Raw genomic sequence first — 12631 nt, 5'->3', positions numbered from 1 at the left:
TTCTTATTTAAAATCGATTTTCGCACTCCCTTATCTCTAATCCTATAAAATATCCTGATAAGACCATCTGATTTTTAAAATAAGCTTTAATTCATAAATATTCACGCTTATTCACGCTTAAAAATATTATAATTTAATTGTCTTATTTAGTGACTCACCTAAAAAATAATCAATTATGTACGTTACTTAACGTTATTTCAAATAGTTATTTCATAGTCTAAAACTGTATTAATTTCACTTTTAAAATTACAAAAAATAATTGTAGTCATTACCGTAATAATAATAATAATTCATTGCATAAAGTCGTAGCGCAGTGTGCGCTAATTAAGTTGTAAGTCAACTTAAAAATGTGGAAAAAAGAAAATAAAAAGCTACACCAAACACATCATACCATGTTATGTGTATATAGATGTATGCATGTGCTAGTATAAAGTGATTAACATTGTGAGTCGCACGACGGGCTCTTTGTTGAATTTATCTTTTTGCTGCTATTTGCATAAGTTGGATTTTATCTAATCAATTTAAATGTTTACCTCTTTACTTATTTATTTACAAGCTTTAATTATATTGTCTGCGCAAAAGTACATGTGTATGTGCATACATACAAATGTTTCAAGACAACAAATATTTAAAAAGAGTTTCAAACGTAATTATTGATTTGTTTATTAGTGTTTCTGTATTCTTTGTAAATAATCATTTTCAGATAAAAAAAAACTAGACAGCTGCCGTTAAAATTTATTCGAGAACATTAAACTATTTATTGTATGAAAATTCTTGACTTTACATTCAATATAATTAATTTAAATGTGAAATTATATCGTATTACCAATTGGGCCTCTTTTATATTCAAATTATTGTAGATGTGTGCGAGCAAGTACGTTTGTGGTTTATTTTGAAAGATTAATTACCCGCCTTGGCGCATAGTAAGAAGAAAAGTACATATTTGCAAACTGTTTATTCTTATCTGAATATGATTTTGTATGAACAGTAATCTGCGGTCATCTAAAAATTGCGCTATTACGTGCCGGCAACTGAAACCGACAGCTTACTCGTAGTTTTCTCCGTTCTCCGAATAATTATATTTTCGATATTCGGTTGCCAATTTATTCGAAAATCCTTCAAAATGTGTGCAGTGATTGTGTAGTTGGAATAGCTCTTCAGCTTCTTGTATCTAATCTGTGATCTTTAATTTAAACTACCGAAAATAAAATTTTTATTTTGTAATTGCAATTTTTGTGAAATGGAAAATTTTGAAAGCACAATTTCTCCAGACATTTTAAATATGACAACAGCATCGACAAGTTGGCTTGCATCGAATCTAAGCACATATTTGGCCACAATATCATCAACAACTGAACCGTACGATAATGATAATGGATGTCCTCAAATCAATTGTACGACCGTTGAATACACAGCTTACATACTTGGACCACAATCATTGCCGCTTCACAAGGCGTTGATGGTAAGTTTTGTGGCTGTTTCCTAGAATTTATGTAAATAGGTTTACGCTTCCTATTAAAATGAAGAATTCTTTTACAAATGTTATACATTCCTATTAAGAAAATAGAAATAATATCTTTAAGATTTGTTTCATATTACAATTATTTACTTAATTTTCCTTTCCCTTTCGATTTAAACTAACTTTGGATTTAAAAAAACTATTGCTCTATAGATAACCATGATTTATGGAGTCATTTTTTTTAACTGGTGTATTGGGAAATGTGCTGCTCTGTATGGTGATAATTAGACACGAAATTATGCACACAGCAACTAACTATTACCTGTTTAGTCTGGCTGTATCGGATCTTATCTATCTGCTTCTAGGTGGGACTTATCAGACATCAGTACATCAAGAGAATTATTTGCTAATCTAATATACTTGATAGGTTTGCCCACTGAAATCTTTCTTTACTGGCATCAATATCCATATTTATTTGGTTCACCATTTTGCAAGTTGCGGGCATTCATTTCTGAAGCGTAAGACAACAAAATCTGCTTGAATATAGATACTTTAAAAAGGATTATATTATTCCAGATGCTCATATGTCTCGGTATTCACAATTGTGGCCTTTTCCATGGAGCGATTCTTAGCGATTTGTCATCCATTACATTTGTACACCATGACAGGCCTTAAACGAGCAGTTAAAATTATTACAGCCCTCTGGATTGTAAGTTTTATAATTGCCATACCATTTGGAGTCAAGTCTAAAATTCAAATGCTGGAGTATCCAATTGGTATGACTCGAATTATTTATAAATATTTTGTTTTTTGGTTTTGTAACTTGTGCAATTTAATAAAATACTTACAGATGGAACTCTCATAGAGGACTCTGCCTTCTGTTCAATCGAATTGGGGTTTCCCGAAAAGTTCCCAATATTTGAGATTTCCATTAGCATATTTTTCATTATTCCCATGATACTCATAATATTGCTATATGGTCGCATGGGTGCTAAGATTCGAAGCAGAGCCACCAAAGACTTAGGTATGTTTACACTTTTTTTATTTACTAATGATAATGATTGCAGTGTTTGCTTGCAGGAGTTCAGGAGGGCTCCAGAAATCGAGAATCTCGCACTTCACAGAAGAAGAAAAAAGCCGTCATCCGAATGTTGGGTAAGCATAGAAATGAAGATCTAGAGGAAATGTTTAACTTTTTTATATTTCGATATTTATACAATTTAGCTGCCGTTGTTGTCACATTTTTTGTGTGCTGGTTCCCATTTCATTTGCAACGAATGTGGTTCTTATATGCCAAAGACAATCTCCATTACCAGGAGATAAATGAATGGCTCTTCTCTATAGCGGGCTTTGCATATTATATTTCTTGGTAGGTTCAATTTAAAGTTAAAAATGTTTTATACATAAATAAATTCCTTTTCTTTCAGCACCGTTAATCCGATTCTATATAATATTATGTCTCGCCGATATAGAGTTGCCTTTAAGGAGGTGCTTTGTGGGAGAAAGGTTGTTGGCTATTATAACAATGGACTACTGAGGGAACAGTCGAGTTTTATGAGGAACCAAAGAAGTTTTCGACATTCCAGCGTAACAACCAGTCTAGGTGCTGATACTCCATATAGTCGAGTGCATTCTGTAAGTAGGTAAACATTATCATTTCCATAACAAACTTTATTCCTTTCGCTATTTCTTGTAGAAAACAATAAGCGATTTTCCTGTACTTAATACAACGAACATTGTGATTGTTCTGGGGAATAATACGAGTGGCTGTCCAAATGAGATAATTAAAGAAAAGCTAGAAGACTTAAGAGAGGAAAATTGAATATACATGTATATCTATGAATGAATATATCCATATCTATCTCTAACTATAATTATTTAAATAAATGTATACAACTCTTAATATAAATAACAATAAAAGTATCTTTATAGAAATGAATCGGTTAATTGCCGGAAATTACATATGTTGTGCTTTTCTTTTGAACTTGAATAAATCAACTCAGAAAGTTAGATCTTAATTATTTCATCAAGCTATATTATTGAAGTAACAGTATTATTTCATGAATAGTTATGCTTGTCTAACTGTCTGCTACGATCATTTAAATAACAATAACTGGAATCATTCAAAAACAAAACCGAAAAGCAGCAGTGAAAGTTTTATCATGCGTATTACAATTCGGCTGCATGGGCATTAAAATAGTTGTACCCGGTAGGTGGAGGATAATGGGGTATACTGCTTTATATTCATCGCTAATAGCAAACTAAAGAATACAAAATGTAAGTATAATTACGAAGAATGTTAACATTCTATGAATATCTGTTCATAAATATTCATATTCTATTCAGATAAATAAAAAACAAAAACTATTACAGAGAAACTATAAAATTTTTTAATTAGGAAATTTAAGCTAAAAGTAGTAGTAATAATAATAATGTGAATGAAAGAATAATAATTTTTATTAAAATTTTGTTTAACAATTTCTTACTTTATTCATTCCGGATATTTCACAGTCGATCACATTCACATTGCAACTTTCTTACATGCTTTACTTAGCTTCGAGCATAAAAATTCACTCCGCAGCCCAAAAATTCTCGAACTCTCAATACTCTATTAGCTTCAACTTTCGTCGAACACTGGTTGTAATAATAAATAAATAAGTTGTTGGACTGATTGTGATTGGAGAGCAATTTGTCGGAAATTGCGAGTGCATTATAACATTTGCTTTACATAGGTTTTCGTACAGAAGTTCGCAAAAGAAATCTCGAAACTGGTTTCAAAAGACACAGATGTGACACTCACCACGAGATAAGCTAAAACAAGATTGAGGCCTCTGCTTGATTGGCTACGACTTGCTAATACCGTGTAGCCAACGACTTTACTATGCTTAGCACATATTTTGGGTTTAAAGTTCGTCGAGAAAATTATGCCTATGGGCTTCTTTAAATGAACTTGGAGTTGGGAAAATTTAGAGACATGATTTATGATTGGTTTTTGAGACTTGGACTGCAACACAATTTGTGTGAGTTCGTGTTGTGTGCTTCTTCAGTTGTGGTGAACTGATCAATCCGGTTCCTTGCATACTTGCACTACACAAATACAAATAAAAAAAATTCAAGCGCTTTGTTCTGTAGGAGATCTGCAGGCAAACGAACGTTAGTCGCAGCATTTGACCCAGAGACGACAGACCGAGACCAGAGACCAGGTTCAGAAAACATACATAAAAAAAACCGATACCGCAATATACTCGGAGAGATCAATCTAACGAACAACCAGTTCGAAACAAAAGAAGCTGCCAATGCGCATGCTCCACTGTTTGTGTGTGTTAAATTTACAAAAATTGGAATTTGTTTATTTGTTGGTTTTTTTGTGGGTAAAAGTAAAGTAAAAGTTTGAAGAACTGACTGACGACAAACCGTCAAGCGACAGCTGTGTGGCCAAGTGAGGAATTAAATGCTTATCGACAGTCGCAGCTGAAAGACACGCGTGTCGCGAAACAATTTCTCAATACTAGCTCCACTTTCAACAGACTCCAAACGCACTTAATATGTGGAATAGCAGAAGAATTAAAATGCCAACTCTTACGGTGACTGTGATACTTATTATCCTTGGCTGCCTCCTTCTGTCGGTGGAAGGCCTGAATCTCGAATTGAGTCCCTCGACAGCGGCGCGTAGTGCTCGTCTTATGCGATTTCTAACCGATCCTGCCACCATAAATCGTCGTGCTAATGCTCCTGGGCAGTTCGCTCGCGTTCGTCCGAGTGTAGAAAATGTACATCCACCAGCTGGGTGGAGGCCACCGCCAGGTCCGCAATTGATACGTCGCGAATTCAATAACAATTTCCCGAATGGAGGACGTTTTGCACATGCCAAGGATGCTGCCGTGCTGGATGTGGGCAAGAGTCAGTTCTATAGGCCTAAAGAGATTCAACAGTACAATCATCAATCCAATCAATACACACAGAACTTTAAGGCATCGCCTCATTTCAATGGTGTTGCTATAAAAACTGAAGTCAACAAATTCCCCAATTACGCGCCCATTCAACAGCACGCCATTCCAGTTGAGGCCAACAAATATCTGGCCTACAAGCAGGCACAAGTTCAGGGGCAAGGACAGGGTCAGGGACATGGTCAAGGACACGGTCAGGGACATGGTCAAGGACACGGTCAGGGACTGGGACTGAGTCAAGGGCAAGTGCAGTCATTTGGACAGGCAGCAGCCTATGCCGATGTCGCCACGAAACAAGCTCTGCAATACAATCAATTTGGACAAGCTCAGAATAGCTATGCAGTCTACGAAGATGCTGAGAATGCGGCTAAAGCAGCGGCCAACTTTGGACAAAACTATCAGCAGTCGCAGCCCGCTGTGCCCCCAAAATTGACGAAAGCAGCTGAGGAGTATTTGCATTTCATGAGCACCAACGAGTATTTCCTGCCTCGACATGAGCCCAACTACAAGCAACTCGATGTGGAACGCGATCAGATCAAGTATCAGCAGCAGAAACTAATACAAAAGGAACCACAAGCTCAACCCCAATTGCATCACCTGCCGGACACAAGTGCTTCATCCAGTTACAACAAACCTTTGCGTGCAGCAGATCTTTTCTACCAACAGGATCCTGCTCCTGGTAATTCGGCTGTGGTTCGAGGCAGTTATCAGGCGGGTCAGAATTCCTTTGTTGTTAAATCCGATGGCAACAAATCGGTGAAGCACATTTTATCTACTTCATTAGCTTCGAAGCCAACTCAACCCCAACCTGCACCTCAACCTAAAGCTCAAACACCACCTGTGACCTACAGCCATGTTTGGCATAAGACAGAAAAGCCAGAACCCCTGAGATTTGAGTTTACCGAACACGATGCCATTAAAGGTTCTGCCAGCTACACAAATGCGCCGCAGGGACACAAGTTTTATTACGAGACACATCCCTCTACTCCTCACATCCCCACGGTCAGCGCAGCTCCAATTATTGAGAACGTGAAGCCAGTGCAGGAAGTTCCAGTCATCGCTAAGGATAATAATGAATATGCTAATAAGGTAAGCACTGAAAAGTAAACTCTACTAAGTTATATACCGATCCATTATCGTCTGTCTGCATAACCTAGATTTCCAAAGCTTTATGACCTGGATAGATAAGTTTCTTTTAGAATTTCTTTACTTCCGCCTATTACCACTCAAGGCGAAATAAACGAGTTACAAATTCGTAATAAAACGAGTCGAAAAGCGCCTAGAAACTTTCTGTATGTTAAGATTATTAAAATCTTACAAAGTTATTCAAAAATCCGTTACTTTCGTAAACTCAAATTTGGTATTCTTTAACTATGTTACCGGGTGTTAAAAAGTCGACTCTAGCTTTCGTATGTGTATTCTTTTCTTATTTTTGTACCACACCCAAGTCATTATTCATTGTTGTTTGGGATCTAAACATTTACAAATGGTCTGTTCTTGTTTGAACTGTCGCTGGATGATAAAAAGAGTTCAAATGGCATCTCGTGTATCAATTAAAATGTAAATAAGATCGATAACGCTGTGTATCAAATTTCCTGATAAATCTTTGGCCACAAAAACAGTTTCAAAGCCCGAAGAATGCGCAGCAACTTTCCACTCTTAACAAATGCCAAAAAACCGCTCAATTATGTGAGTCGGCCACAATATCGTTTTCTTATTTATGGTTGTCTGGGTCTGATCTTGTTTTTGATGAGAATTGCGTGAAGTAATTTGAAGATCTTAATCAGCTGTAAATTAACCAAAGTGCTAAATAAGTTTAAAGCCATTGAGACCAATTTAATTTCGGGTGATCTAATTTTTTTATTGCTTTCACCACTTTTCCAACAATTAACTGTTTACTACAATTGAACTTTATTTATCTGATTGAACACATTGTTGATTTCTATTTTCAGAATGCGGAAGTGCAGCCAAATCCACAGCCTGCAGTGACACCGGATCCAGCCGAGCTCGAAACGGACAAGGAAGCTTATTGTGAGAAGATTTGTGCCAATGTTTACGATGAAAATGATGAAATTGTCTGTGGCTCTGATGGATATATGTACACTGGGGAATCACAACTAGAATGTTATTCATCCTGCTTGAATATTGGTATGCTTTTTTTTTAACAATAAAATCAAATTTATATATCTAATCATTATTTAATTGCTTGCAGAGGTTTCCATAAAGAGTAAAGGATCATGTTCTTAAATATAAGCTTTAAATTTAAAATATTTATTTGCTTAGATATAATTCCTTATTGTAAGTTTATTTATTTTTGATTTAAGAACAATAAAGCATTTAATGAACTTGTTGCGCGAATTACTTTGAAATCGAGCAATCATACCTCATTTGAAATTGATAATAAACGTTATCGAAGTAATGAATGGGGTGTGGTGGCTGATCGATAATAAAAATATTCGATATGTGAATACAATTGCTATAAACATATTGGGTAAAAAAACATATATTGAATAAATAAAACGGAATAATTTTGAAGTCTAACGAATTTTATAATCTCGTTGAATATATTTAAAAAATTAAATTTATATCCCCAACGCATTAATTTCTTTATCGATAAGGTCGTTACCATAAATATCGTATGGTAAAATGAGCGAGATGGATGTATTTATCGCTGCCTTAATTAGTATCGATACTATCTTTACGCAAACAAAGCGATTCGCGTACGTCTATTATTATTTTGGGCAGTATTTATTATAATTTCGGTCGAAAAGCGTCGCTAGCTTCACCACAGCATTCTATATATAACCAAGATTCGTTTGCCTGTTGCGCGTGTGTAGAATTTCTTTTGCATGTTGACGGAATCACTGCAAAAGAAAATCTCTACACCAAGTCAACAACGCAGCGCCCTGCGACCTCGAGACGCAGCCAGTGCAATACATTGAAATGCAAAATTACGGCGTTGGAGCTGCTAATTCTGCTGCAGCAGCTGCAGCTCCAGCCGTTAAACGCCGTACCGACAGCTATGAAGCTGCCCAACACCACCCACATACGCCCAGCAGCGGGGAGAACTCACGCTGTGAAAGCGATGAGGAGTACGTGAACACCAGGATATTGAGACGACGCATGGAATTACAATCGACGCCTGTAGTGACTGTGACAGCAGCAGCAGCAACCACATCGATGTCGCCACAAGGTCATGTGGAGCAGCCGGAGTTTCCAGCGCCAACATCCTCGGCATCATCCTACAACGAGGAGCGTATGCGTCGCAAGCTGCAGTTCTTTTTTATGAATCCCATTGAGAAGTGGCAGGCGCGACGCAAGTTTCCCTACAAATTTGTGGTGCAGGTAAATTGAATAATTGCACACTTATTGCATGTGTATGTAAGATGAGTGCACATCACTAAGCTGAGTGTATACATCTGTTGAGCTTTTAATTGTCTCGCATCGTGTCACGTGATTCAATTCGATAGCCAAAACAAGGGGCCGAATAATTGCTGTCTGTTTGTCTTCGTCTATCTGTTGTTTGTGTGACACATCTTTGGAATATTGTTTTGTATGTTTTTCTCGTTGTAATCAATGTGCGCCTCAGAGGAAATTGTATTTGCTTAGCTTTTAGCGTGTGAGCCAGCTAAATGGGAACAATTAGAGACCTCAACAACCGCAAAGTTTTTTAGTTTGTCGTTAAAACAAGGGCAACAGTTACACTATATCGCTTATCTTTAGAAAATCGCACTTGAAAAAGTACGTAATAATGCTTGGTACTTGTACAGGTACAATATTTTTTTAAAGATATTACTTAACTTGATAAATACATAGCTTAATTGGGGATTTTTTTCTAGTTGTGCGTGGGCATGATTAATAATATTTAACGTCTGGGGTTTCTTGTCAGTTGCACAAGTTCAAAGCCAAACTATAGCATATAACTATAAGAAGTACGAGCCTACAGAAGATAAGACAGCATGACGTAACTAGCAATACCCCATAAAGCATTTTAGCGTATTTATAGAAAACGTTTATAGTGTTTATTAAGAAATTATCAATACGTGAGTAGTCCCTGGCATAAGAATTGAATTGGGGACAAAGTGGCGGGACTTTTTAACAAAATATGATTTGCCTTATCAATTTGATATCTGACTTCTTTGGAATTATGCGCACATTATTCATACCTTTTGTTTTACAGATTGTCAAGATTGTTTTGGTGACGATGCAGTTATGTCTGTTTGCCCATTCACGATATAACCACATCAACTATACCTGGGATAATCGTATTGCATTTTCGCATTTGTTTTTGAATGGATGGGATTCTTCACGAGAAGTCGAGAGCTATCCTCCAGCAGTGGGACCATTTGCGTTATATAAAAAATCCGAGTTCTTCGACACTGTGCAATATGCGGTTGTGGGATATGACAATATCAGTCATTCCATTGGACCATATTTTTATCCCACTCCGAACAATACGATGCCGCCATTAACACTCTGCCTGTGGAACTATAAGGAGGGTACCATTTTTGGCTTCAATGAATCGTATATATTTGATCCGCATATCGAGAAGATATGCGAGAAATTACCACAAAATGTATCAACTATTGGAGTGGAACAATATCTAGAAGATCGTGGAGTTGAAGTCAACTTTGCTTCGCTAGTGACAGCGGAGTTGACGTTCAAGATCAAGACTGTGAACTTTAAGGCGAATGGAGGACCATTGTCTGCACCGGATTGCTTTAAGTTTGATGTATCAATATTGTTTAACAATCGAGATCACGATGGACAAATGCTGCTATCGCTAGATGCGGAAGCAACGCGTTTAAAGTGCAAAGGCGATACGGATTTCATATCGGAAGCGCATTTTGATGCAATACTCAGAAGTATTCTGAACATCTTTGTGTTGCTAACCTGTGCCTTATCCTTTTCACTGTGTATTCGCGCTCTTTGGCGAGCCTATTTGCTGAGATGCACTACGGTAAACTTCTTCCGTTCACATTTTGGCAAGGAATTGAGTTTCGATGGCCGTCTGGAGTTTGTCAACTTCTGGTGCGTAAAATAAGATTTAAAATACGGATTGCATATTAATGAGATTGTTTTTTTTTAGGTATATTATGATCATCTTTAATGATGTGCTGCTGATTATTGGCTCAGCGCTGAAGGAACAAATCGAAGGTCGTTATATGGTGGTGGATCAATGGGACACCTGCTCATTATTCTTGGGCATTGGCAATATGCTCGTATGGTTTGGCGTGCTGCGGTATTTGGGCTTCTTCAAGACCTATAATGTTGTAATACTCACACTGAAGAAAGCAGCGCCGAAAATACTACGCTTTTTAATCGCCGCCCTGTTGATCTATGCCGGATTTGTATTTTGCGGCTGGCTTATACTGGGACCTTATCACATGAAGTTCCGTTCGTTGGCCACCACCTCAGAGTGCCTATTTGCGTTGATCAACGGCGATGACATGTTCGCGACCTTTGCGACGCTCTCGACTAAAGCGACTTGGCTTTGGTGGTTCTGTCAGATCTATTTGTACTCGTTCATATCGCTATACATCTATGTGGTGCTATCACTGTTTATTGCGGTTATTATGGATGCATACGATACGATTAAGTCGTACTATAAGGAGGGATTCCCAATCTCCGATCTCAAAGCCTTTGTGGGCACCCGAACCGCCGAGGACATTAGCTCTGGTGTATTTATGAACGATCTGGATGACTTTGAGCAGACCAGTTTTTTGGATGTGATGAAAAGCATTTGCTGCTGTCATTGTTGTAGACGTCGAGCGGAGCCTGCTCAAGGCGCCAGCGGCTACACAAGTCTATCGAGTATTATGAAGTGATGATCATAATTGATAAGCCATAGAAATTTGTTTTTATGCCTTATAAGCTTAGTCAATATTGTTGTTAGCTTGTTGTATATTGATTTTACCAATTTTTTCGTAGCCAAAGTTTACTGGTCATGAGCTTGAAATGAGGACCTCCAATTTACGTACGTACAATGAGAATTATTCACGAAAATCTACTGCCAGTTTCTCTAGTAAGTTCATTTTTTCAATCTACAATGACGAGATGCGCGACTGGCAGCATTAGCTGAGTCCATAGATAGATTTTCAATTCAAAACAAAAGATATTATAGTATGAACACAATACCAAGTTAAAACCTAATGTATATATATTATTATATATATAAATGAGTGTGATAACGTATGAAATAACAAAACAATAGCATGAGAACATGATATGAGTAGCATGGGAACATTTTTGGTATACAAATGGCATCAAGATCTTCCATGTACACGATTTATCGAAACGAGTTTACGTACAAATAAGAAAGTCACTGAATTCAAAAATAATAATATTGTAATTGTAGTTTAATATGTTTAATAGATTTATGTTTACAATGAAACGCTTGTAAAATATCCAAAAATGCAATAAAACTGTTGAGCCTATCTGAAAGCGGAATTTATGTTTTAGCTGCATAATTACAAACCGAAACCAATAAGTTCTGTCGAAATGTGCAAGGATATGGCACAGATAGAACCTATTGTTGTTTAAGAGACATCTTAATTTTAGCTATAACTCAGCAGGATCTGAAGGGATTTCGAAAGGACATGCATTTTTGTGTTCACACACGCCAACACTATCGACTGACATTCAAAGATTTCCAGGATACAACAAAAAAAATTATCGAAAATTTCAAAAAATTTTCCAAGGGGGAGGTATGCAAAAATTGTCGAAAAATCATTTTTACTGGCGTAACTTCGCCATTTCAAGGACGATATGGATGTCCTTTACCAGATCAATAGATATTACCACCTAGAAGCAGAATCCATATAAATGTCCTTGAAAATCCTTCGAGAAGCTGAGATAAAAGGACTTTTTTGTTTACAGAAAACTTGTTAGATCTCCCGTGTCCTTGGAAGGATCAAGCTGAAATTAGTGTCAAACGATATATTTTTTATGCGGCTAATAACAGGCAAAAGGACACTCAAATCGTCCTTCTACTTTTGAAGCTAGACAAGATTTTATGATTTAGGCAATTTCTTAATCGCCCCGAAGTCGAAATTTTACAAGTGTGGGATTCTTAGATGACCCCATAATATTTTGATGCTAATCGATAGATTTTGCCTCCACGAATCGAATGCAACAAGTCCTGCTAAGATGCGTAAGGATATGGCAGAGCTAGGATCTTTTTTCTAATTTGTAGAGGTTCAGCAAATAAATTTTTTGTTGCATA

At 36.8% G+C, this 12631-nt stretch overlaps 3 protein-coding genes across 5 annotated transcripts; all 3 read left to right on the top strand.

The window, feature by feature from the left end:
- The first annotated feature begins 1002 nt into the window (after nt 1-1002).
- On the top strand, nt 1003-3326 carry LOC132791799 (neuropeptides capa receptor). Of its 3 annotated transcripts, none has more exons than XM_060800877.1 (9): nt 1003-1462; nt 1673-1824; nt 1887-1977; nt 2036-2235; nt 2310-2483; nt 2540-2614; nt 2684-2828; nt 2887-3094; nt 3156-3326. In XM_060800877.1, exons 2-9 carry the CDS (start codon nt 1686-1688, stop codon nt 3279-3281), a joined length of 1158 nt encoding a protein of 385 aa, XP_060656860.1. In that variant the 5' UTR covers nt 1003-1462; nt 1673-1685; the 3' UTR covers nt 3282-3326. The 3 variants fall into 3 exon arrangements, with proteins under 3 accessions (XP_060656860.1, XP_060656861.1, XP_060656862.1); XM_060800878.1 differs by having other exon boundaries at nt 2887-3098; nt 3156-3274; XM_060800879.1 differs by lacking the exons at nt 1003-1462; nt 1673-1824; nt 1887-1977 and having other exon boundaries at nt 2090-2168.
- A 1295-nt stretch (nt 3327-4621) lies between these two features.
- Nucleotides 4622-7739, top strand: LOC132791794 (uncharacterized). The gene is made up of 3 exons (XM_060800871.1): nt 4622-6495; nt 7359-7554; nt 7619-7739. Exons 1-3 carry the CDS (start codon nt 5005-5007, stop codon nt 7651-7653), a joined length of 1722 nt encoding a protein of 573 aa, XP_060656854.1. The 5' UTR covers nt 4622-5004; the 3' UTR covers nt 7654-7739.
- A 350-nt stretch (nt 7740-8089) lies between these two features.
- On the top strand, nt 8090-11850 carry LOC132791793 (mucolipin-3-like). Its single transcript, XM_060800870.1, has 3 exons — nt 8090-8751; nt 9587-10437; nt 10496-11850. The coding sequence occupies exons 1-3, from the start codon at nt 8350-8352 to the stop codon at nt 11232-11234; spliced, it is 1992 nt and encodes a 663-aa protein (XP_060656853.1). The 5' UTR covers nt 8090-8349; the 3' UTR covers nt 11235-11850.
- The last annotated feature ends 781 nt before the right edge of the window (nt 11851-12631 follow it).

The sequence above is a fragment of the Drosophila nasuta genome, chromosome 3 (genome assembly GCF_023558535.2).
Source record: "Drosophila nasuta strain 15112-1781.00 chromosome 3, ASM2355853v1, whole genome shotgun sequence".
In the NCBI taxonomy this organism is placed as follows: domain Eukaryota; kingdom Metazoa; phylum Arthropoda; class Insecta; order Diptera; family Drosophilidae; genus Drosophila; species Drosophila nasuta.
The sequence above is the reverse complement of the archived record's forward strand: the minus strand, read 5'-3'. Positions and strand labels throughout refer to the sequence as shown.